At 36.9% G+C, this 27930-nt stretch overlaps 1 protein-coding gene across 1 annotated transcript in view; it reads left to right on the top strand.

Annotated features, from left to right (window-relative positions):
- The window catches only part of CEP126 (centrosomal protein 126), a 127135-nt gene extending 100196 nt beyond the window's left edge, over nt 1–26939 (top strand). The window contains exons 9-11 of the mRNA XM_060017216.1: nt 731–940; nt 12252–12309; nt 26309–26939. Coding sequence (XP_059873199.1) covers nt 731–940; nt 12252–12309; nt 26309–26369 — 329 coding nt within the window. The 3' untranslated portion in view covers nt 26370–26939. The remainder of the gene's footprint in view (nt 1–730; nt 941–12251; nt 12310–26308) is intronic.
- Nucleotides 26940–27930: the final 991 nt, after the last annotated feature.

Genomic DNA, 27930 nt, shown 5'->3' with positions numbered 1-27930 from the left:
TGACCTTAAATAAACATGTTTTTAGTCTTTTCTTAGTGATTTGTCCATTACTCAAAGAAATTTCCCAATGCAGAAAATTAGAAATGTTTCTTTTCCTCTAGATTATTTTAATGGTTTGATTCATTAAATTTAATTCTTTAATGTCTTTGGAATTTGTTTAAATAGATGATGTGAAGTGATACTCCAAATTGATTACTTTATAAACAACAAACTAATTTATTGAGTCATCTTTCCCTTCTCTCAAGTCTTTGATACTTCTTTGATCATATATTCTTTTATTGAATTTGGTCAGTTTCTAGGCTTTCAATTCTGTTCAGCTGATCATCTAATTTTCTAAAATTTCCATAAGTTCCTTTTCTCTTACTTTTATTTATAACTCATCATAATTGCTATTATAAAGACAATCTACTTCACCTTCTCCTTGAACTACCAATGAATAACAAAAGCAAAACAGAAATAATATACATAATGTATTTTTTTTTACTTAGTTCAGGTAACACTCTAGAAATTATTACCTCACTGCCATCATTTTGAGTATTTTTTTTAAATTAGAGATGAGGAAATGGTAGCTATAGAAGATCCTGGTAAATAAAATGCAAAGTAACAGAAGATTTACTAGGTTTCTGTTTGTGAAATGAATACATACAGACATATGTCAGTTAAGTATGTATAAGGGCTAATCCCAAAGACAAAAAGGGATCAAAGAATAGATAATGTAAAGTTTCTATAGTTTCAGGCAGTACTTCTGAATTTTTGATGGCTGAAAACCTAGTGAAAGCTTCAGTGCCTGAGGATGAAATTCTAACTGTCATGAATAGCAAGCAGCTACAGAAATCAAATCTGACTTTAAATAAAACCCAGCAATTTAACATCTGTGCACTATCAGCTGAAGAACAAAAGATCCTACAGTCCCTTAATCATCTCAATGCAAGGTTACACTGTAAGTATGGAAGAACACCTTTTGTAAGAAATGTTGAATTTTATACTTAAACAGTTTTAATTTAAAATTTAATTTAAAAATTGAAAATAAAAATACAAAATGTATCCAGATTATCACCTACTTGAATCAAGTATATAACAAAAATTTATTTGAATATACCATACTATTTCGGGTATACTGTACTCATTTCATTTATGCTGATGCCAATTTCATTGGCAGGCTTAACAGTCTTTTGGGAATGTTTGAATAGACTTCATTTCAGCAGTGTGACAGGCTATCTGTACTGACCATCCATCAAAAACAACCATAAATTCAGGATTAAGTACTTTAAAAATCTTAAATATAGCAATGAGCTGGTAAGAATATAAGAAATTCTTAAGACCAGGAAGTAAATATAAATAAGAACCTAGAATGATAAGGAGAGTGCTGCTGCTAGTTTTTCTCTTGAGAACATTTAACCCATAGAGTGAAATTGAGCTTTGCTTTTCATGGCCTCACAGAAAAATGGGAACAGAAGACAAAAGCCATGGCCTACTTAAGATGAGTAGCCTCGTAGAAGATCCTCCCACCCTAAAGTTGGGCCTCCCAAAGAGCTACATCTTATACAGACTTACACTGCCAGAGAAACAGAGAGAGGGGTAAAAAGAAAAAAAAGAAAGCTTACATAACTTAAGTTTCAGTATTAAGCAGATGAGAGGAGAAGACATGCAAGCTTTTTTCACCTCTCTGCATGTATGTCTGTGTAGGATGTAACTCTTTAAGAGGTTTTGTCAACAGCAGTCTCTTACTAAAGGAAATTCTAAAGAATGTACTTCAGCAAACCAAAAATAATCTCAGATGGACAGTCTGAGAGGGTAAATTTGAACATTGTATAAAACAATAAATGTAATTTAAAAGTTGTATGTGGTTCAAAGAGAAAACAGAATTTAAATACCTATCAAAAATAATACATAAGTTGGAGAACATAAATGGTGTTAAAGTGTGCTAGGATTCTTGTATTATTAAGGAATTGAGTAAAGATACAGGTTAACTTTAGATGTTGATAAATGAAGCATGTCTATGGTAATTACTAAGGTCACAACTAAAGAGTCAGAAATAGAGTATACAAATTCCAGACTCTTAGAGAAAGAAAGTGACATGCAAAAGAAAAAAATCAAATCAAACCAAGTTAACACAAGAAAGGAGATAAAAATAATCATAGAAGAGATAGGACAAAAGGACAAATACAAATACTATACTATAAGATGGTGTATACAAATGTATATAATAAATGTAAAAATATATGTGTATTTTCATATATACAGTATTCATATATAATGCATATATATAAATAAATGTGTATTTACTGTGTGTGTGTATATTCCACTTCTGCCTAAAATGTAGAAAATTGGAATATAGCAATCTCACACTAAGAATAAGAAAAAGCAGATAAACAACACAAGTATAGATTTTCTTAAACCCATTAGAGAGCTGAGGTTCCAGCACAACCAAGTAGCCTGACATCCAAGGAAAGACAGGAACTTCCAAGGAGAGACATGACATGACAATTGGCTCAACTGTGGCTGAATAAGGGAGAAAAAAAATGCCAGGCTCCATACAAGTTGATATTAGGAATTATACATATATTTTTAGCAAATTGCTCAAGGATAAATGTGAACTATTGTGAGAACATAAAATCCCCAGGAGCCTAGACACTCTTCTTGTTCACACCACTCACAGATTCTTCTTTATGAACCTACACTGTGTGTTCATGAGAAAAAGAGGGGGCAGAACAAGAATCCAGAGAAATCCTCTCTCAGTGGTGCAGGCTTGGAAAAGGGGAGCAGCCACCACTGTAGGAATGGTATGAAGCCCCATGCAGAACCTTCTCTCCTACAGAATAAAGGTCATAAAGTACTGAGACAGAGGCAGCAAACTTCGTTGATTGCCCCCAGGGCACAAATGAAGACTTACTCCGGATAGGGGAAAGGTAAAAGAAGTAAGCTTCTACTTCTGGAGAAGGGGCAAGAAAGAGGCATGGGCCCAGATTATTAGAGGTATCCTGCTATAGGAGGAGGGATGCAAAATTGTCTTGCGCAAAACCTGCCAAAGATACAAGGCAAAGTTGACTGCCATGGGAAGGAGGAGCAGGATGACTAAGAAGGAATAGAGGACATGCCTAAGACAGCCTCGACCAGGACAACAGAAAAATCTCCCTACTCCCCGACCACAAGGCCAGCAAGTACCAAAACACAAGCCATAGAAATCAGCTGGAGAAAGGCAAGGGCATAGAGAGAATCTAGTGATATTGTGCAGACACACAGGAAGGCCAAAAGCTGAAAGTAGAGCAGGAAAATTGAAGGAAAAAACCTCCATGACTCCTGCAGAAGCACAAAATAACACCAGAGGATTTTGAAACCATTGGTGTACTGAAGGTCACCATAGCAACAATAAAACCCAAACCTAGCTCAATTCCTAAGTTGATTAACTACACACAGACACACACACACAGAAACACATATACACACACACGTACACATACATACACACATCAATTGCCTAACAGAAAAGACATGCCCATTTCCAGGCACAAACACTATTTATCTCAGTATCCACTATTCTAAACAAGAAGTCCAACATTCAATCAAAACTTACAAGACACAAAGAAGCAAGGAAAAAATCTCTATCAAGGGACAAAGCAATTAACAGATTGAGACACAGAGATGACCCAGATGTTGGAACTATCAGGTAATTTTAAATAACTATGACTAATATGTTAAAAGGTTATAGTGGAAAACGTGGACAACATGGGAAAGAGTCTACAAAAATGGACAGATACAGAATTTCAGCAGAGAGATGGAACCCATACAAAAGACTCAAATAGAAATATGAAAAATAAGAACACTGTAACAGAAATGAATAATGTATTCTATGGGCTTGTCAGATTCAACAGAGATGAGGAAAGAATCAATGAATTTGAGAACAGGTGAGAGAAAATTTCCAAACTGAAACACCAAGAGAAAAAAAAAGATTGAGGGAAAATACAAGAACTGAGGATCTAAGAGCTGTGGGACAATATAAATCAGTCTCACAAATATGTGATTGGGATCCCAAAGTGAGAAATTGCAGCCTTTTTTGCTGGGAGAAGGAGCTACTGATTGGGTATAGGTAAAGCCCCTCTGACATGAGGTGAGAACATGTTTGTGGGTCCCAGGTAACTATGAAGAACTTCTGGGGTCATTTTGAGACTTCAAATTGTAACAATTGGATACCAGATAGAAAGAAATTAAATTGAACCCCTACCAAATAACATACATAAAAGTCAGTTACAAGGTGATTAAAGATTAAATATGAAAGAAAATATATAAAGCTTTTAGGAGATACTATAAGAAAGTATTTTCTAGCCTCAGGGTAAGGTAGGATTTCTTAAGTAGAGTACAAGGATCAAAATCCATAGAGGAGAAAAATAATAAATTTAACTATATTAAAATTATAAACTTTTCTTCATATCAAAACATCATTAAAATAATGAGAAAACAGGCCACAAAATAAGAGAATATATCTATAATACATAGGAAAAAGACCCTTGTCCAAAATATATAAAGAACTCCTACAGGGGAAGAGGGGGAAGATGGCGGAAGAGTAAGACGCGGAGATCAGCTTCCTCCCCACAGATACATCAGAAATACATCTACACGTGGAACAACTCCTACAGAACACCCACTGAATGCTGGCAGAAGACCTCAGACCTCCCAAAAGGCAAGAAACTCCCCATGTACCTAGGTAGGGCAAAAGAAAAAAGAATAAACAGAGACAAAAGAATACGGACGGGACCTGCACCAGTGGGAGGGAGCTGTGAAGGAGGAAAGGTTTCCGCATACTGGGAAGCCCCTTTGCGGGCAGAGACTGGTGGTGGCGGAGGAGGGAGGCTTCAGAGCCGTGGAGGAGAGCGCAGCAACAGGAGTGCAGAGGACAAAGCGGAGAGATTCCCGCACAGAGGATCGGTGCCAACCAGCACTCAGCCCCAGAGGATTGTCTGCTCACCCGCTGGGGTAGGAGGGGGCTGGGAGTTGATGAGGCTCGGGCTTCAGTCTGAGTGCAGGGAGAGGACTGGGGTTGGCTGCGTGAACACAGCCTGAAGGGGTTAGTGCACCACGGCTAGCAGGGAGGGTGTTCGGGAAAAAGTCTGGACCTGCTGAAGAGGCAAGAGACATTTTCTTCCCCCTTTGTTTCCTGGTGCGTGAGGATTAAGAGCACTGCTTAAAGGAGCTCCAGAGATGGGCGTGAGCTGCGGCTAACAGTGTGGACCGCAGAGAAGGGCATTGGATGCTAAGGCTGCTGCTGCAGCCAACAAGAAGCCTGTGTGCGAGCACAGGTCACTATCCACACCTCCCTTCCGGGGAGCCTGTGCAGCCCGCCACTGCCAGGGTCCTGTGATCCAGGGACAACTTCCCCGGGGAGAATGCACGGCACGCCTCAGGCTGGTGCAACATCACACCGTCCTCTGCCGCAGGCTCGCCCTGCATCCGTACCCCTCCCTCCCCCCCCCCCCCGGCCTGAGTGATCCAGAGCCACCAAATCAGCTGCTCCTTTAAACCTGTCCTGTCTGGGCGAAGAACAGACACCCTAACGCGACCTACACGCAGAGGCGGGGCCACATCCAAAGCTGAACCCCGGGAGCTGAGCGAACAAAGAAGAGAAAAGGAAATTACTCCCAGCAGCCTCAAGAGCAGCAGATTAAATCTCCACAAACAACTTGATGTACCCTGCATTGGTGGAACACCTGAATAGACAACGAATCAACCCAAATTGAGGAGGTGGACTTTGAGAGCAAGATTTATGATTTTTTCCCCTTTTCCTCTTTTTGTGAGTGTGTATGTGTATGCTTCCGTGTGAGATTTTATCTGTATAGCTTTGCTTTCACCATTTGTCCTAGGGTTCTGTCCGCCCGTTTTGTTTTTTGTTTTTTTTGCGGTATGCGGGCCTCTCACTGTTGTGGCCTCTCCCGTTGCGGAGCACAGGCTCCGGACGTGCAGGCTCAGCAGCCATGGCTCACGGGCCCAGCCGCTCCGCAGCATGTGGGATCTTCTCAGACCGGGGCACGAACCAGTGTCCCCTGCATTGGCAGGCGGGCTCTCAACCACCGCACCACGAGGGAAGCACTTTTTTAAAAAAAATTTTTCTAAATTATTTTTTATTTTAATAACTTTTATTTTATCTTTATTTTATTTTATTCTCCTTCTTTCTACTTTTTCTCCCTTTTATTCTGAGCCGTGTGGATGAAAGGCTCTTGGTGCTCCAGCCAGGAGTCACTGCTGTGCCTCTGAGGTGGGAGAGCCAACTTCAGGACACCGGTCCACAAGAGACCTCCCAGCTCTATGTAATATCAAACGGTGAAGATCTCCATCTCAACACCAAGACCCAGCTTCACTCACAGACCAGCAAGTTACAGTGCTGGACACCCTATGCCAAACAACTAGCAAGACAGGAACACAACCCCACCCATTAGCAGAGAGGCTGTGTGAAATCATAATAAGGCCACAGACACCACAGAACACACCACCAGACGTGGACCTGCCCACCAGAAAGACAAGATCCAGCCTCATCCACCAGAACACAAGCACTAGTCCCCTCCACCAGGAAGCCTACACAACCCACTGAACCAACCTTAGCCACTGGGGACAGACACCAAAAACAACAGGAACTACGAACCTGCAGCCTGCAAAAAAGAGACCCCAAACACAGTAAGATAAGCAAAATGAGAAGACAGAAAAACACATAGCAGATGAAGGAGCAAGATAAAAACCCACCAGACCTAACAAATGAAGAGGAAATAGGCAGTCTACCTGAAAAAGAATTCAGAATAATGATAGTAAAGATGATCCAAAGTCTTGGAAATAGAATAGAGAAAATGCAAGAAACATTTAACAAGGAACTAGAAGACCTAAAGAGGAAACAAGCAATGATGAACAACACAATAAATGAAATTAAAATTAATCTAGAAGGGATCAATAGCAGAATAACTGAGGCAGAAGAACGGATAAGTGACCTGGAAGATAAAATAGTGGAAATAACTACTGCAGAGCAGAATAAAGAAAAAAGAATGAAAAGAACCGAGGACAGTCTCAGAGGCCTCTGGGACAACATTAAATGCACTAACATTTGAATTACAGGGGTCCCAGAAGAAGAAGAGAAAAAGAAAGAGACTGAGAAAATATTTGAAGAGATTAGAGTTGAAAACTTCGCTAATATGGGAAAGGAAATAGTTAATGAAGTCCAGGAAGCACAGAGAGTCCCATACAGGATAAATCCAAGGAGAAACATACCAAGACACATATTAATCAAACTGTCAAAAATTAAATACAAAGAAAACATATTAAAAGTAGCAAGGGAAAAACAACAAATAATACACAAGGGAATCCCCATAAGGTTAACAGCTGATATTTCAGCAGAAACTCTGCAAGCCAGAAGGGACTGGCAGGACATATTTAAAGTGATAAAGCAGAAAAACCTACAACCAAGATTACTCTACCCATCAAGGATCTCATTCAGATTTGATGGAGAAATTAAAACCTTTAATACAAGCAAGAGCTGAGAGAGTTCAGCACCACCAAACCAGCTTTACAACAAATGCTAAAGGAACTTCTCTAGGCAAGAAACACAAGAGAAGGAAAAGACCTACAATAACCAACCCAAAACAATTAAGAAAATGGGAATAGGAACATACATATAGATAATTACCTTAAATGTAAATGGAATAAATGCTCCCACCAAAAGACACAGACTGGCTGAATGGATACAAAAACAGGACCTGTATATATGCTGTCTACAAGAGACCCACTTCAGACCTAGGGACACATACAGACTGAAAGTGAGGGGATGGAGAAAATATTCCATGCAAATGGAAATCAAAAGAAAGCTGGAGTACCAATTCTCATATCAGACAAAATAGACATTAAAATAAAGACTATTAGAAGAGACAAAGAAGGACACTACATAATGATCAAGGGATCAATCCAAGAAGATATAACAATTGTAAATATTTATGCGCCCAACATAGGAGCACCTCAATACATAAGGCAAATACTAACAGCCATAAAAGGGGAAATTGAGAGTAACACATTCATAGTAGGGGAATTGAACACCCCACTTTCACCAATGGACAGATCATCCAAAATGAAAATAAATAAGGAAACACAAGCTTTAAATGATACATTAAACAAGATGAAATTAATTGATATTTATTGGACATTCCATCCAAAAACAACAGAATACACATTTTTCTCAAGTACTCATGGAACATTCTCCAGGATAGACCATATCTTGGGTCACAAATCAAGCCTTGGTAAATTTAAGAAAATTGAAATTGTATCAAGTACCTTTTCCAACCACAACGCTATTAGACTAGATATCAATTACAGGAAAAGATCTGTAAATATTACAAACACACAGAGGCTAAACAATATACTACTTAATAACGAAGTGATCACTGAAGAAATCAAAGAGGAAATCCAAAAATACCTAGAAACAGGGCTTCCCTGGTGGCGCAGTGGTTGAGGGTCTGCCTGCTGATGCAGGGGACACCGGTTCATGCCTTGGTCCGGGAAGATCCCATGTGCCACGGAGCAGCTGGGCCCGTGAGCCATGGCTGCTTAGCCTGTGCGTCCAGAGCCTTTGCTCCTCAATGGGAGAGGCTACAACAGTGAGAAGCCCACGTACTACAAAAACCAAAAATACCTAGAAACAAATGACAATGGAGACACGATGACCAAAAACCTATGGGATGCTGCAAAAGCAGTTCTAAGAGGGAAATTTATAGCAATACAATCCTACCTTAGAAACAGGAAGCATCTCAAATAAACAACCTAACCTTGCACCTAAAGCAATTAGAGAAAGAAGAACAAAAAAACTGCAAATCTAGCAGAAAGAAAGAAATCATAAAGATCAGATCAGAAATAAATGATAAAGAAATGAAGGAAATGATAGCAAAGATCAATAAAAATAAAAGCTGGTTCTTTGAGAAGATAAACAAAATTGATAAACCATTAGCCACACTCATCAAGAAAAAAAGGGAAAAGACTCAAATCAATAGAATTAGAAATGAAAAAGGAGCAGTAACACCAGACACTGCAGAAATACAAAAGATCATGAGAGATTATTACAAGCAACTCTATGCCAATAAAATGGACAACCGGGAAGAAATGGACAAATTCTTAGATATGCACAACCTGACAAGACTGAACCAGGAAGAAATAGAAAATATGAACAGACCAATCACAAGCACTGAAATTGAGACTGTGATTAAAAATCTTCCAGAAAACAAAAGCCCGGGACCAAATTGCTTCACAGGCAAATTCTTTCAAACATTCAGAGAAGAGCTAACACCTATCTTTCTCAAACTCTTCCAAAATATAGCAGAGGGAGGAACACTCCCAAACACATTCTACGAGACCACCATCACCCTGATACCAAAATCAGACAAGGATGTCACAAAGAAAGAAAACTACAGGCCAATATCACCGATGAACATAGATGCAAAAATCCTCAACAAAATACTAGCAAACAGAATCCAACAGCACATTAAAAGGATCATACACTATGATCAACTGGGGTTTATTCCAGGAATGCAAGGATTCTTCAATATATGCAAATCAATCAACGTGATACACCATATTAACAAATTGAAGGAGAAAAACCATATGGTCATCTCAATAGATGCAGAGAAAGCGTTCGACAAAATTCAACACCCATTTATGATACAAACCCTGCAGAAAGTAGGCATAGAGGGAAATTTCCTCAACATAATAAAGGCCATATATGACAAACCCACAGCCAACATCATCTTCAATGGTGAAAAACTGAAAGCATTTCCACTAAAATCAGGAATAAGACAATGTTGCCCACTCTCACCACTCTTATTCAACATAGTTTTGGAAGTTTTAGCCACAGCAATCAGAGAAGAAAAAGAAATTAAAAGAATCCAAATTGGAAAAGAAGTAAAGCTGTCACTGCAGATAACAAGATACTATACATAGAGAATCCCAAAGATGCTACCAGAAAACTACTAGAGCTAATCAATGAATTTGGTAAAGTAGCAGGATACAAAATTAATGCAGAGAAATCTCTGGCATTCCTATACAATAATGATGAAAAATCTGAAGGTGAAATCAAGAAAACACTCCCATTTACCATTGCAATAAAAAGAATTAAATATCTAGGAATAAACCTACCTAAGGAGACAAAAGACGTGTATGCAGAAAATTATAAGACACTGATGAAAGAAATTAAAGATGATACAAATAGATGGAGAGATATACCGTGTTCTTGGATTGGAAGAATCAACATTGTGAAAATGAATCTACTACCCAAAGCAATCTACAGATTCAATGCAATCCCTATCAAACTACCACTGGCATTTTTCATAGAAGTAGAACAAAAAAATTCACAATTTGTATGGAAACACAAAAGACCTCGAATAGCCAAAGCAATCTTCAGAACGAAAAATGGAGCTGGAGGAATCAGGTTCCCTGACTTCAGACTATACTACAAAGCTACAGTAATCAAGGCAGTATGGTACTGGCACAAAAACAGAAATATAGATCAATGGAACAAGATAGAAAGTCCAGAGATAAACCCACACACTTATGGTCCCCTTATCTTTGATAAAGGAGACAAGAATATACAGTGGAGAAAAGACAGCCTCTTCAATAAGTGGTGCTGGGATAAATGGGCAGGTACATGTAAAAGTATGAGATTTGAACACTCCCTAACACCATACACAAAAATGAAATCAAAATGGGTTAAAGACCTAATGTAAGGCCAGACACTGTCAAACTCTTAGAGGAAAACATAGAACACTCTATGACATAAATCACAGCAAGATCCTTTTTGATCCACCTCCTAGAGAAATGGAAATAAAAACAAAAATAAACAAATGGGACCTAATGAAACTTCAAAGCCTTTGCACAGCAAAGGAAACCATAACACCAAAAGCCAGCCCTCAGAATGGGAGAAAATATTTGCAAAGGAAGCAACTGACAAAGGATTAATCTCCAAAATTTACAAGCAGCACATGCAGCTCAATAACAAAACAATAAACAACCCAATCCAAAAATGGGCAGAATATCTAAATAGACATTTCTCCAAAGAAGATATACAGACTGCCAACAAACACATGAAAGAATGCTCAACATCATTAATCATTAGAGAAATGCAAATCAAAACTACAATGAGATATCATCTCACACTGGTCAGAATGGCCAATATCAAAAAATCTATAAAAAATAAAAGCTGGAGAGTGTGTGGAGAAAAGGGAACACTCTTGCACTGCTGGTGGGAATGTAACTTGATACAGCCACTACGGAGAACAGTATGGAGGTTCCTTAAAAAACTACAAATAGAACTACCATATGACCCAGCAATCCCACTACTGGGCGTATACCCTGAGGAAACCATAATTCAAAAAGGGTCATGTACCAAAATGTTCATTGCAGCTCTATTTACAAGAGCCAGGAGATGGAAGCAACCTAAGTGTCCATCATTGGATGAATAGATAAAGAAGATGTGGCACATATATACAATGGAATATTACTCAGCCATAAAGAGAAACGAAATTGAGTTATTTGTAGTGAGGTGGATGGACCTAGAGTCTGTCATACAGAGTGAAGTAAGTGAGAAAGAAAAACAAATACTGTATGCTAACACATATATATGTAATTTAAGGGGAAAAAATGTCATGAAGAACCTTCTGGTAAGACGGGAATAAAGACACAGTCCTACTAGAAAATGGACTTGAGGATATGGGGAGGGGAAAGGGTAAGCTGGGACAAAGTGAGAGAGTGGCATAGACATATATACACTACCAAACATAAAATAGATAGCTAGTGGGAAGCAGCTGCATAGCACAGGGATCAGCTTGGTACTTTGTGACCATCTAGAGGGGTGGGATAGGGAGGGTGGGAGGGAGGTAGATGCAAAAGGGAAGAGACATGGGAACATATGTACATGTATAACTGATTCACTTTGTTATAAAGCAGAAACTAATACACCATTGTAAAGCAATTATACTCCAATAAAGATGTTAAAAAAAAAACTACAAATCAATAAGGGAAAAGGCAACTTAGCAGAAAAATTGAGGGGCGGGGGGAAGACTTGAACAGGAACTTCACAACAAAGGAAATGAAAATGACAATAAACATTGATAGATATTCAACATTATTAGTAATGCAAAATAAAACAATGCGATATAGTTATATACACATCAGAAATACATGACTTTATTATTTTTTTTTTCGTCACCATGTGGCATGTGGGATCTTAATTCTCCAACCAGGGATCGAACCCGGGCCTCCTGCAGTGGAAGCATGGAGTCTTAACCACTGGACTGCTAGGTAAGAAGTCCCAAGACATGACTTTAAAAGCCTGGCTATGCTCAGGGTTGGCAAAGACGTACAGCTATTAGAGCTCTCTTATAATGCTGGTGGGAATGTAAACTGAGGCAATCTTTTAGGAAATTTTTTGCCACCACCTAATAAGTTGAACATGAACATACCCTACAATCCAGCAATTTTACTTCTACATGCATACCTAGTGAAAACCCTGCACATGTGTATAAGGAGACATGTATAAGTATATAGAGATCATCATTGTTACAAAATCCAAAAATTAAAAATATGTAAATGTGGTATATTCATGTGCTGGAATACTAATCAGCAAGGAAAATGAATAAACTATGGCTACACATAACATCATGGATGAATCCAAATAACATAATTTTGAGCAAAATAAGAAAAATCACAGGAGAATAAAGACAGTTCAATACTATTTATGTAAAATCAGAAACATGCAAAACTAAACAATGTTGTTTGGGGGATATACACATATGTATTAAACCTATAGAGAAACAAAGTCAGTTTAGAGAGTTACCTCTGTGGAGAAGGGAAGGGAGTACAATCCACAGGGCAGTGTTGAGGTAAGGAGCTCCAGGATGCCTCCGAAGTGGTGATAATATTCAAATGTCTTAGCCTAGATGGTTACACAAGACGTTAGCTTTATTATTATTAATTAAAATATGCATATATGTTTTATATACTCTGTGTTAATTTCAAAATTAAAATGTTTAAATAATATATTAATAAAAGGCAGGGTGCTAAAACACAAAGCAATACAGAACTAAAGCTATAAGTTTAAGATGTAAAACTATGAAGATAAAGAGTAAAAACCTCAAGTCAGTTTTTTTGGAGGGTTCTTTTTTCCCTTAGATATTTCCACATATCTTAAATGCTTCATGTAAAAGATTCCACCTGAATTTTTTTCTTTTGCCCAGACCCTTGTTATTATATGGACAAAAGCCAAAAGCCAAAAAGGCAAGAGCTGATCAAATTACTAAACTTTTTCGTGCCTCATTAATTAAATAAACATCTCCTACTTTTTCCTGAGATGCTCCAAGAATGAAATTCACTTTTGGTTTAAAAAGAAGAAAGAAAAATTTAACAGAAAAGATAACCTAGCATTTGAACAAAGATTGGTTTAGAATAGTCAAGGTACTAGGAATGCCTTTTTAGCAACTAAATTTTATGTAATTGTTTTTAATCAAATTAACTCTATTTCCTCACCTAATATAAGTATAAAGACTGTTTCTGGGGACAACAGGAAAATAAGTCTCTTACTCGATTTTGAATATTTTGACATATCAGAATTTAATATTTGATTCTTTAGTCATTCTTCTCTTTCAATATACATAACTAAATTATTTGTATATCATGGTATAATTATTTCAGATGTACAAGAAACCATTTGTAAAAATCCATCCATCTAAAAGTACTTTAGGGCTTCCCTGGTGGCGCAGTGGTTGAGAGTCCGCCTGCCGATGCAGGGGACACGGGTTCGTGCCCGGGTCTGGGAAGAGCCCACATGCCGCAGAGCGGCTGGGCCCGTGAGCCGTGGCCACTGAGCCTGCGCGTCCGGAGCCTGTGCTCCGCAACGGGAGAGGCCACAACAGTGAGAGGTCTGCGTACCGCAAAAAGAAAATAAAAATAAGTAAAAATAGAAATAAAAAATCATAATATAAAGATTTCTACATTGAGAGTATTTCATCAGTCATGGGAACAGAAACAAGCATCAGTGCACTATTCTTCAAATAATTTTAGATATGTAGCCTAATTAGAAGATTGTTAAGGAGTTTACATTTATAATGAGCGCATCCTTACTCATATCCCTTCCATGTCTTCAGATTTTAAAACTGGACATTACTAGTTTGATTTTTTTTTTTAAGTTTTGCCTTGACTCTGGATTCTAGCAGAGATATACATATAAATGAAAAACAGTCATTGCATTCAGGAATTTTCAGTCCAACAGGGATAAAGACATAAATGCATAGTATAAACAAATAGCTGTAATGTAAGGTAAGATAAGACTATGTGATGCACAATCTTAGGAAATCACAAAAGGAAAAAATCATATCTGGCCAGATGTGATCAGGAGACATTCAGGTCTATGGAAAGGGCATCCTCAAATTAAGATATTATCTGTACTCTCACAATCCTCAATTTAAATGTTCAACAAAGAAATGTTATTTTAGAGAATTAATTGGATGCTTGTTCAATTGATTTTCATCGTGTGCCCTCAGTTATGAAATCTCGACAGGAGAAAGTAAGTTTATGCAAATACACTTCATTTCTTGTTATTTGGTTTTACATTAAATAAAGTTATACTTGTCTTACTTACGTTTCATATTTTTGCTATGCTCTGGGTATAGTAGTGAATAATAGTAAGAAAGAGGCTGTCCCTGCTCTCATGCAGTTTATTATTTACCTCTGAGCACATGGCTCTTAGAAGTGACCTTTTCGGTGTGGCATTTTTAATGCTACAATTTTTAGACGGAACTCTTGGCAAAGGTCATTTCAATTCCTGATGTATTTTTTCATGGTTACTTTTTACATCCTAGTTGTGGTTTTTGCTCAATTTTTCATCTCCAGCAATTTAAGTAATTTTTGCAGTGTTAATTTTTCTGGGTCTGAATTTTGATTGTGACAATTTTTTGTCATTTATGATATCTATGATTCTTACTTCACTTAAGTGAGATAATACCTACAGTGACTGAGATCACTCTTCTATACACTTCAAATTAAGTTGAAAACAGTTCACTAAACACAAATGACTGAGCATGAATTGTAAATACTACTCAACAGGAAGAGAAAGTTACCTACTCAGCAAATTACTATCTTGTGCACATTGGTGCACTGTGTCATGTTGCTAGAGTATCTACTAACTGAAAAGTTAATGGTGTGGATTAGGGTCTGGTAGGATTGAAATCATTTTTATCTCATATCTTTTTCATTCTTTTTGACAGGTGGTAACCATTAGCTTTCTTAGTCTCTTTATCTCCAACATGTTACTCTTCCGTATTTTAACATCACTAACATAGGTCAGGAACCTTCTTTTTTTTCAGGGAAAATGGTATAAATTCACAGAATTATTAACTCCCTGTTTAAGCAGCTGGCATCAAAATTACTTGATCCCCCTCCTCCATCAATACTGCTTCATTTGTCATATTCTGCATAGGGATTTGAACATTTTATTCTTGTTTGCCCTTTTGTCTGCTATTTTTATTTTGTGTTACTTTACTATTTACTTAGGTTCACCAATTGTTGACATTTTGCCACACTTGATTTATCTGATAGAGGGATGGATGGATGGATGTATGGATGGGTGGATGGATGGATGAAAGAGTAGAAAAAAATACATAGAATAGGATAGGATAAGACATACTTACACACACACAAACATACATTTTAACGAACTGCTTAAAACTAAATAACAGACATGATGATACTTCCCCTCTAAATACTTCAGCATACATCTTGTCCTAAGAACAGATACTCTCCTACATAACCACAATACTATCATCACACCCAAGAAATTTAATATCAGATATGGTATTATCTGATACCCATTCCATATTCAGAGTTCTTCAGTTGTCTATAAAAAAGTCTTCTGTGGCTATTTTATTTCTCTGATCCAGGATCAAACCCAGGATTATACATTGCAATTAGTTGTCATGTCTTTTAACCTAGAAAAGTCTCTTTGCTCTTTTTCAATCTTTCATACACATTGACACTTTCAAAGAATCCAGACCAGTTATCTTGTTGAATATCCTGTAATCTGAATTTGTCTGATTGTTTTCTCATTATTAGATTCAGTTTAATATTTATGGTAAATGCAGAGTTTCAAAGTTTATGCTTTTATAGCCTGTTTGCTTTCTTTTAATCACCTGGACTTACTCCTACCTATATATTGCCTTCAAGTCTTCTATTTAACTGCTTGTTATTTAGAGTCCAGAAAACAGATATGCAAGCTTTTCGAGTTACGTTAAAGCAAATAAATAGGTACTTATTGCCTCCCCTGGGAATAAAGTGCATGGGCTTTAGATATACTTTGGTCTTCTAAAAGATTTCAAAATTTGTTCCTGGATCTCCATTGTATTTTATATACATAAAATTATTTAATATGCAAGTTCTAGAAAGGCAATATATAACCATATTCTTACACTTTCTGTATGTATGACACAAGAGACCATTAAAACTGTATTGTATTTACCAGGACAACTGTGGTATAGCCTATTTCTAGTCAATAGAGATTTTTCTAAAACAGATTTCCATCTCTTCAAACAATGGCAAAAATAGCTACTGAGGAGTATTTGTTATTTTGGAGATGTTGCAGGTAAGCTTTTTATCAATGTTTTTTATTATACATTTCAGTTCCAATGTTTTCATACCCACATGAACTTAACAAGAATTTTGTTTTTAAATTATACTGTCTTATATAACAACTTTACAATGTACAAGTATTATGTAGTTAATTCAGAAACTGAATTTCTCAGCCTAGCAACATTAATTATATAATATCAGGTGCCCCAATACTGAAAACCCAAATGTCCTTGGTTTAAGATTTGAGAATTGGGCTTCCCTGGTGGCACAGTGGTTAAGAATCTGCCTGCCAATGCAGGGGACATGGGTTTGAGCCCTGTTCCGAGAAGATCCCACATGCCGCAAAGCAACTCAGCCCATGCACCACAACTACTGAGTCTGCCTGTCACAACTACTGAAGCCCGTACACTTAGAGCCCATACTTCGCAACAAGAGAAGCCACCTCAGTGAGAAGACTGCACACCACAACGAAGAGTAGCCCCCACTCACCACAACTAGAGAAAGCCCGCACGCAGCAACGAAGACCCAATGCAGCCGAAAATAAAAATAAATAAATAAGTAAATACACTAAAAGAAAAAAAAGATTTGAGAATTGATGCTTAATTCCCAGAAATTGTATCTATCTCTGGAAAATTCACAACTTGGGTGAAGTTTATATATTAATCCACTACTTCCCACCCCACACATGCGTGGTTTTGTTGTTGTTGCTGTTTGTGTATTTACCCCTTCTATTGCCCTTTGGGGTTTGTTCCCCCACACGAGTGATTGATGGTGTTGATTTGGGTTTATCTCAGGCATAGAAGTAAGCTGATGTATTAATTCTTGTTAAGGTGTTTAGCATGAATCTTAAAAGACACTTTACCATTTCAAAAAATCATTTTAAAAGATCTAAAACAATTTCAATCATTTAAAACCATTATATGGAAAGAACAATAATGAATTTCTAATAGTGGGATTTCAGGCACTTTAACACTTGAGTGAGAGGAATAATTTTGAGCAGGAAGCCTTCTCAGTATCTTTCATAGCACAGGCAATCTTCTGCTATTTCTTAGAGCAAGTGCAGTTCTGAGATTTCCAGAAGAAAAGTATTCAACCCACTCTTTCCTGTATCCCTTCACTGAACACTCATAATCAACTTAATAATTATAGTATCTATCCCCATGGAGCACCTGTGAGGATTATGTGAGATAATCACCCATGTAAAACATTTAAAACAGAGCCTGTAACATAATATATGCTAAATACATGTTAAGCTAAATTATTAGTATTATTGCCACCATAATGATTATCTTAATAAGTTTAAATTGTCTCAAAAAAAAAGTAACAGGGCTTCCCTGGTGGCGCAGTGGTTGAGAGTCCGCCTGCCGATGCAGGGGACACGGGTTCGTGCCCCGGACCGGGAAGATCCCGCATGCCGCGGAGCGGCTGGGCCCGTGAGCCATGGCCGCTGAGCCTGCGCGTCCGGAGCCTGTGCTCCACAACGGGAGAGGCCACAACAGTGAGAGGCCCGCGTACCGCAAAAAAAAAAAAAAAAAAAAAAAAAAAAAAAAAAAGTAACATTCCAGAAAGTACTTACATGAAATTTACATGCAAAGTATAACTTTCCCTTCAAAAAAATAAGAATTATTCTAACAATTTGTAGTCCCACTTGCCTTTCCTCTTACAGTATCAATCTTCCATTCCAGCCAAACACATTTAGAGTGTTTCACTTAGGTTCATGCCCTCTTCACTTATGTTCATGCCCAATTCCTATCTACATTATATTTTTGCTCTGCTCTTCAGGTACAACCATCAAAGCTCCAACTTAATGTTAGTTCTCCCATGAAGTCTGTGATCGATCCAGCTATGATATTCTCACCCTCCTCTGAACTTATCTGTTTGTATACATATACTCCATATGCACTTTTTTTAAACATCGTTATTGGAGTATAATTGCTTTACAATGTTGTGTTAGTTTCTGCTGTATAACAAAGTGAATCAGCTATATGTAAACATATATCCCCATATCTCCTCCCACTAGCGTCTCCCTCCCAGCTTCCCTATCCCACCCCTCTAGGTGGGATAAGTTTACAAAGCTCAGTCACAAAGCACCGAGCTGATCTCCCTGTGCTATGCAGCTACTTCCCACTAGCTATCTATTTTACACGTGGCAGTGTATATGTGTCAATGTTACTCTCTAATTTTGTCCCAAATTACTCTTCCCCCTCCCCGTGTCCTCAAGTCCATTCTCAACATCTGTGTCTTTATTCCTGTCCTGGCTCCTAGGTTCATCACAACCATTTTTTTTTTAGATTCCATATATATGTGTTAGCATATGGTATTTGCTTTTCTCTTTCTGACTCACTTCACTCTGTATGACAGACTCTAGGTCCATCCACCTCATTACAAATAACTCAATTTCATTTTTTTTTCTTTTCTTTTTTTCTTTTTGCAGTACACGGGCTTCTAACTGTTGTGGCTTCTCCCGTTGTGGAGCACAGGCTCCAGACGCGCAGGCTCAGCGGCCATGGCTCACGGGCCTAGCCGCTCCGCGGCATGTGGGATCTTCCCGGACCGGGGCACAAACCCGTGTCCCCTGCATCAGCAGGCAGACTCTCAACCACTGCGTCACCAGGGAAGCCCTCAATTTCATTTCTTTTTATGGCTGAATAATATTCCATTGTATATATGTACCACTTCTTTATCCATTCATCTGTTAATGGACACTTAGTTGCTTCCCTGTCCTGGCTATCATAAACAGAGCTGCAATGAACATTGTGGTACATGACTCTTTTAGAATTATGGTTTTCTCAGTGTATATGCCCAGTAGTGGGATTGCTGGGTCATATGGTAGTTCTATTTTTAGTTACTTAAGGAACCTCCATACTGTTCTCCATAGAGGCTTATCAATTTACATTCCCACCAACAGTGCAAGGGGATTCCCTTTTCTCCACATCCTCTCCACAATTTATTGTTTGTAGATTTTTTGATGGTAGCCATTCTGACGGGTGTGAGGTGATACCGCATTGTAGTTTTGATTTGCATTTCTCTAATGATTAGTGATGTTGAGCATTCTTTCATGTGCTTGTTGACAATCTGTATATCTTCTTTGGAGAAATGTCTATTTAGATCTTCTGCCCCTTTCTGGATTGGATTGTTTGTTTTTTTGATACTGAGTTGCATGAGCTGCTTGCAAATTTTGAACATTAATCCTTTGTCAGTTGCTTCATTTGCAAATATTTTCTCCCATTCTGAGAGATGGTTTTTGGTCTTGTTTATGGTTTCCTTTGCTGTGCAAAAGCTTTGAAGTTTCATTAGGTCCCATTTGTTTATTTTTGTTTTTATTTCCATTACTCTAGGAGGTGGGTCAGAAAGGATCTTGCTGTCATTTATGTCATAGAGTGTTCTGCCTATGTTTTCCTCTAAAAGTTTTAGAGTGTCTGCCTTTACATTAAGTCTTTAATCCATTTTGAGTTTATTTTTGTGTATGGTGTTAGGGAGTGTTTTAATTTCATTCTTTTACATGTAGCTGTCCAGTTTTCCCAGAACCACTTATTGAAGAGGCTGTCTTTTCTCCACTGTATATTCTTGCCTCCTTAATCAAAGATAAGGTGACCATATGTGCGTGGGTTTATCTCTGGACTTTCTATCCTGTTCCATTGATCTATATTTCTGTTTTTGTGCCAGTACCATACTGTCTTGATTACAGTAGCTTTGTAGTGTAGTATGAAGTCAGGGAGCCTGATTCCTCCAGCTCCGTTTTTCTTTCTCAAGATTGCTTTGGCTATTCGGGGTCTTTTGTGTTTCCATACAAATTGAGAAATGTTTTGTTCTAGTTCTGTGAAAAGTGCCATTCATAGTTTGATAGGGATTGCATTGAATCTGTAGATTACTTTGGGTAGTATAGTCATTTTCACAATGTTGACTCTTCCAATCCAAGAACATGGTATATATCTCCATGTGTTTGTATCATCTTTAATTTCTTTCATCAGTGTCTTATAGTTTTCTGCATACAGATCTTTTGTCTCCTTAGGTAGGTTTATTCCTAGGTATTTTATTCTTTCTGTTGAAATAGTAAATGGGAGTGTTTCCATAATTTCTCTTTCAGATTTTTCATACTTAGTGCATAGGAATGCAAGAGATTTCTGTGCATTAATTTTCTATCCTGCTACTTTAACAAATTCACTAATTAGCTCTAGTACTTTTCTGCTAGCATCGTTAGGATTCTCTATGTGTAATATCATGTCATCTGCGAACAGTGACAGCTTTACTTCCTCTTTTCTAATTTGGATTCTTTTTATTTCTTTTTTTTCTCTGATTGCTGTGGCTAAAACTTCCAAAAACTATGTTGAATAATAAGGGTGAGAATGGACAACCTGGTCTTGGTCCTGATCTTAGTGGAAATGGTTTCAGTTTTTCACCATTGAGAATGATGTTGGCTGTGTGTCTGTCATATATGGCCTTTATTATGTAGACATAAGTTCCCTCTATGCCTACTTCCAGTAGAGTTTTTGTTATACATGGGTGTTGAATTTTGTCAAAAGCTTTTTCTGTATCTATTGACATGATCACATGATCCTTCATTTTGTTAATATGGTTTATCACATTGATTGATTTGCGCATATTGAAGAATCCTTGCATTCCTTGGATAAACCCCAGTTGATCATGGTGTATGATCCTTTTAATGTGCCATTGGATTCTGTTTGCTAGTATTGTGTTGAGGATTTTTGCATCTATGTTCATCAGTGATATTGGCCTGTAGTTTTCTTTCTTTGTGACATCTTTGTCTGATTTTGGTATCAGGGTGATGGTGGCCTCGTAGAATGAGTTTGGGAGTGTTCCTCCCTCCGTTATATTTTGGAAGAGTTTGAGAAGGATAGGTGTTAGCTCTTTTCTAAATGTTTGATAGAATTCGCCTGGGAAGCCATCTGGTCCTGGGCTTTTCTTTTCTGGAAGATTTTTAATCATAGTCTCAATTTCAGTGCTTGTGATTGGTCTGTTCATATTTTCTCTTTCTTCCTGGTTCAGTCTCAGAAGGTTGTGCATATCTAAGAATTTATCCATTTCTTCCCGGTTGTCCATTTTATTGTCATAGAGTTGCTTGTAGTAATCTCTCATGATCCTTTGTATTTCTGCAGTGTCAGTTGTAACTTCTCCTTTTTCATTTCTAACTCTATTGATTTGAATATTTCCATTTTTTTCTTGATGAGTCTGGCTAATGGTTTACCAACATTGTTTATCTTCTCAATGAACCAGGTTTTAGTTTTATTGATCTTTGCTATTTTTTCCTTCATTTCTTTTTCGTTTATTTCTTATCTGATATTTATGATTCCTTTCATTCTGCTAATTTTGGTGTCTTTTTTGTTCTTCTTTCCCTAATTGCTTTAGGTGTAAGGTTATGTTGTTTATTTGAGATGTTTCTTGTTTCTTGAGGTAGGATTGTATTGCTATAAATTTCCCTCTTAGTACTGCTTTTGCTGCATCCCACAGGTTTTGGGTCATTGTGTTTTCACTGTCATTTGTTTCTAGGTATTTTTTGATTTCCTCTTTGATTTCTTCAATGATCTCTTGGTTATTAAGTAGTGTATTGTTTAGCCTCCATGTGTTTGTATTTTTTTTACAGATTTTTATCTTTAATTGATATCTAGTCTCATAGCATGTGGTAAGAAAAGTTACTTGATATGATTTCAATTTTCTTAAATTTTCCAAGGCTTGATTTGTGACCCAAGTTATGGTCTATCCCAGAGAATGTCCATGAGCACTTGAAAAGAAAGTGTATTCTGGTTTTTTGGATGGAATGTCCTATAAATATCAATTAAGTCCATCTGGTTTAATGTGTCATTTAAAGTTTGTGTTTCCTTATTTATTTTCATTTTGGTTGATCTGTCCACTGGTGAAAGGGGGTGTTAAAGTCCCCTACTATGATTATGTTACTGTCAATTTCCTCTTTTATGGCTGTTAGCATTTGCCTTATGTATGGAGGTGCTCCTATGTTGGGTGCATAAATATTTACAACTGTTTTATCTTCTTCTTGGATCGATCCCTTGATCATTATGTAGTGTCCTTCTTTGTCTCTTGTAATAGTCTTTATTTTAAAGTCTATTTTGTCTGATATGAGAATTGCTACTCCAGCTTTCTTTTGATTTCCATTTGCATGGAATATCTTTTTCCATCCCCTCATTTTCAGTCTGTATGTGTCCCTAGCTCTGAAGTGGGTCTCTTGTAGACAGCATATGTATGGGTCTTGTTTTTGTATTCATTCAGCCAGTCTATCTCTTTTGGTTGGAGCATGTAATCCATTTACATTCAAGGTAATCATTGATATGTAGGTTCCTATTATCATTTTCTTAATTGTTTTGGGTTGTTGTTGTGGGTCTTTTCCTTCTCTTGTGTTTCCTGCCTAAAGAAGTTCCTTTAGCATTTGTTGTAAAGCTGGTTTGGTGGTGCCTAATTCTCTTAACTTTTGCTTATCTGTAAAGGTTTCAATTTCTCCATTGAATCTGAATGAGATCCTTGCTGGGTAGAGTAATCTTGCTTGTAGGTTTTCCCCCTTCATCACTTTAAATATGTCCTGCCACTCCCTTATGGCTTGCAGAGTTTCTGCTGAAAAATCAGCTGTTAACCTTATGGGGATTCCCTTGTATGTTATTTGTTGCTTTCCCTTGCTGCTTTTAATATTTTTTCTTTGTATTTAATTTTTGATAGTTTGATTACTATGTGTCTTGGCATGTTTCTCTTTGGGTTTATCCTGTATAGGACTCTCTGCGCTTCCTGGACTTGACTGATTATTTCCTTTCCCATGTTAGGGAAGTTTTCGACTATAATCTCTTCAAATATTTTCTCAGACCCTTTCTTTTTCTCCTCTTCTCCTGGGACCCCTGTAATTCGAATGTTGGTGCGTTTAATGTTGTCCCAGAAGTCTCTGAGAGTGTCCTCAATTTTCATTCTTTTTTCTTTATTCTGCTCCCTGACAGTTATTTCTACCATTTTTTCTTCCAGGTCACTTATCCGTTCTTCTGCCTCTGTTATTCTGCTACTGATTCCTTCTAGAGTATTTTTAATTTCAGTAATTGTGTTGTTCATCACTGTTTGTTTGTTCTTTAGTTCTCCTAGATCCTTGTTAAATTTTTCTTTTATTTTCTCTATTCTGTTTCTGAGATTTTGGATCATCTTTACTATCATTACTCTGAATTCTTTTTCAGGTAGGTTGCTTCTTTCATCTTCATTTATTTGGTATTGTAGGTTTTTACCTTGCTCCTTCATCTGTAACATATTTTTTGTTGTTTCTTTTGTTTTGTTTTGTTTTGTTTTGATGGGTGGTGCTGTATTCCTTTCTTACTGTTTGTTTGGCCTGTGACGTCTAGCACTGTAGTTTGCAGGCAGTTGGATAGAGCCAGGTCTTGGTGCTGAGTTGAGGACCTCCGGGAGGCCTCACTCTGATTGATATTCTCTGGGGTCTGAGGTTCTCTATTAGTCCAGCAGTTTGGACTTGGAGTTCCCACCACAGGAGTTCGGGCTCGACCTCCGGCCTGGAAACTAAGATCCCTCAAGCTTTGTGGAGCAGTAAAAAAAAAAAAAAAGAAAGAAAGAAAGAAAAAAAAAGCAGTATAATATCAAAGAATAAAAAACAAAATAAAATTAGAAAGATAAAAAATATATTAGGAGAAATTAAACTATAATTGAAACAACCAGTCACTGGGGGTTCCTCCCATCCCCTTAGGTGTCCATGGTCCCCCATCGGTGCCTGGTAGGTTCCCTAGTTGTGAGAAGACGCGAATTCTGCATCCTCCTGGTATGCCATCTTGACTCTGCCCTCTCCGTATGCACTTTTGTTAGTTGTCTTTATATGTGAATAATCTTCTTTAGAACTATAATCCGAGAGGCTATTTTTCACTTATCTGCCTACTTCACAGAAACTTGCACATACTACATACTTGAAAATATTGGTTGAGAGTTTATGATTTTTTATACATGGGCTTTGAATATATAAATTATCCACATTTTTCAGACTGCAATAAAATGCAGAGATTTATTTGAAACTGAAACTTTTTTTTAATATTCTGACCATTTTATACTCCATAAAAGTACAACTGTTTCTAGAGTTCTTCCAAAGCCCTTTACTGAGTGTTAATATTTAATCAATTAATATTCTTTGTGACAACTGAATATTGTTGAGATATAATTAGAAGAAAGGAAACTCACACTTACTGGGTTCCTATCCTTGAAAAGCACTATGCCAAATGGTGTCACACATATTCTTCTGTTTAATCTTCTCAGTAAAGACATCAAGTAATTTTCTCAAGTCTCAGAACTCTTCAGTGGTGAACTAGGGTTTACAGTTTCCCATCTTCCCCCCAAAATCTGTTCCTTTTACAATTTTTATTTCAATTAATGACACCATCATATACCAAATTTCCCAGGGAGAAATTTGTATCTCATCCAGGCTTCTTATTCTCCCTTACCCCTAGTCAATAAATCCTGTTAATAATAAAGTGCATCTCAAATCCATTCACTCCTCTCCATTTCTACTGATAGTATCTTAGTTTAAGAATTCATCATGTCTCATCTAGACCATTTCAACAGCCTCCCTGTTTGCTCACTCCACTGCCTCTTTCACACCACCACCAGAGTAATCTTTTTAAAGCACAAATGTGAACATATCACTCTCTCTCTTAAAACTCAACCTCAGTAGTTACACATCACCTAAAAGATAAAATTATATCTCCAGAGAACTACATTCAAGACCTTTTCACCCTCATCTCCAGTTGCTCCACAGCTCATAATTTACACACTCTTGAATAACAGGCAGGTCTCCCTGGAACTTCTTGCAGCTTCCAAGGCCCACACTGCTCCCACTGCCTCACAGGACTTGCTCGTAAATGTCTCTCTCCTACTCTTCTTTAAGACTTGACTTTAGTGTCATGCCCTTTAGATGGGCTTATTCAGCCCAAATTTTGTCCCATCCAAAATTTAGAATTTCTTCTTTTTGGCAAACCATAGCAGCCTGATTTTTTTTTTCTTTTTTTTCTTTTTGTAAAACCTATGATATTTATCTCTTTTTATTTGTTGAACAGATATTACCTGAGTTCTTACCATGTGCCAGGCTGGGACTAGAAAGAGGAAAACACTTTCCTTTCCTGAAGTAGTGTGCATTATAATAGAGACAAAATGCAAACAATATAGGATAATAGGGTTACTGCAGGGCATCCTCAAGACACCCACCATGATTTTTCAATGTAAAAACTAGGAATCTTAGAAGCAGAATTTTTAGTTTGGAATATTGTATTTACTTTTTTAAATGAAATAAATTTAATGAATTTTTAGCAGTTACCTTCCCAAGCAACTTCTTTAGCCCAATATGTTGTTAAACTATTCCTAGGGTATTATATCGGCTCCAAGTGTCTCCTGTAGAAAATGAAATTATTAAGTTTTGACCATTTACACAGCAGATTATGATTTTAAAAAGCACCTCTTAAGCAAATCTTACCAAAGAGTAAAGATTATGGACTATTATGATTAGTATGATGCCTTATGTAAAGTGGTAGTCACTATGTTGAGACTGATGTATATGTAGCATTTGAGAAATTGAATTGTGAGTTTAGTTTTATTAAAGTCTGTATTTTGTAAGGAGATCCACCTTACAGATTTTACCTTAAAGTCTATGAATACTACAGTTAAAGAATATTCTGAAATTATGTTACAGAACAGCCAGCCAAGGACCAATCCATCCTGATATTGGATCCGGATCACAGAGAAAACACTGATGAAGTATAACAGTAACATCATTATTTTTGAGAATCTCCTGTAAATATATCATATATTTATGCATTTGTTAATTATTAAAACACTATAACCATAAAATAAAGGTAAATCATAACATGGGCAATGGAGATAAATTGACTAGTTTACATTAATGCTACAAATTATACTTTGTTATGTTTTTATTGATAAATACATTTTTAATAAATGAAAATACTTCATTGTTTTTAATGAGTATGCTACTGGAAATAAAGTCATTGTATTTAAAAATAAAATAAGGCATTTTATTATTCAAATTATGTATTAGCTATAGTACTGAAGCTTGTTTTTCTGAAATTCCTAATAAATTCTACAAAATTTTTGTACAGCAGTGTAAAAAGTTTATGATTAATAATTCCTCTCATAAATAGTAATGCTATTTATTTAAGACTTTGAAGGATCTCTGTACTCAGAGATGTTACCAAGGGGTCTTGTTCTCAATTATGCAGGTTCAGAAATTAAAGTTATCACTTTATCCAGGGCTGATGGGTCTCTAAAAAACTGACTTTACTAGCAAAGCTCACAAGGTAAATGGTAAATATAAAAAATAAACTGCAATCTCAACTGGATTACTTGAATTGCCTGATCAGTATGTTCTTTTTCCAATAAGAATGTCTGCTGGAGAAACCAGATATATATTAGAAGTTTGTTTTTTTCAGTATAGAAACAAAGCCAAAAGTTGTATGATCATAAAAATTTTTTTTCACAGAATTATGACAGTCTCATACATCCTTTTATTTTCCATCAACTATTTCTACTTCATGTTCTCATCACCTCTCATCTGGACTATCTCAAGATGAATTTCTTACCTCTGGCACCAATAAGGCTGCTAGAATGGCATTTCTAAAGTGTGAGTGAAATGACCAGAATGAAAATTATATCAATCCAATCTTAAATGTTTTTAGAGCTTCCTCTCTGGCTACTAGAGAAAATTTACACTCCTGAGTGTGGCATGTAAGGCTCTTCATATTATGAGTCCTCCCTCCTTACCTACATCATCTTTAACACCTTTCTCACCACACCACTTATTCCAATATACTGAACTCTTTATAGACTCCCAAATACAACCTGCTATTTCATACCACTCTGCTTGTACATATACTACTATCTTGGAATGCCTTCCCTTTCACTCTACTTACATCTGCCTAATAAAATTTAATTCATTCTTTTAAATTCTGTTTAGGTTGAATTTTCTCCAATTTTTCCTAATAATCATCTCTACTGCCTCCTGTATATAAATTAGGTACTTTGTACCCCAAACTGTAATTATTTGTGTGTATAAATGTCTCCTTCTAAATCAAGAGCTCCTAGAAACTAAAGATTGTCATTCGTTTGTGCCCTTAGGAATTAAAATAGGGTACATAGTGGCAGATCAAAATAACAAATAAAGGAAAAAATATTCAATTGTTCAACTTATCGAGCCCTTACTATGTGCTAGGTACTGCTCTGTGTGTTAGAGATACAATAAAAGACAAAACTTATTATTTGCCATTATAGAACTTAAATTTTAGTGAGGATTACAGATTT

The sequence above is a fragment of the Delphinus delphis genome, chromosome 8, assembly GCF_949987515.2.
Source record: "Delphinus delphis chromosome 8, mDelDel1.2, whole genome shotgun sequence".
Lineage (NCBI taxonomy): Eukaryota > Metazoa > Chordata > Mammalia > Artiodactyla > Delphinidae > Delphinus > Delphinus delphis.
Note: the sequence above shows the minus strand (reverse complement) of the source record. Positions and strands in the feature narration are given on the sequence as shown.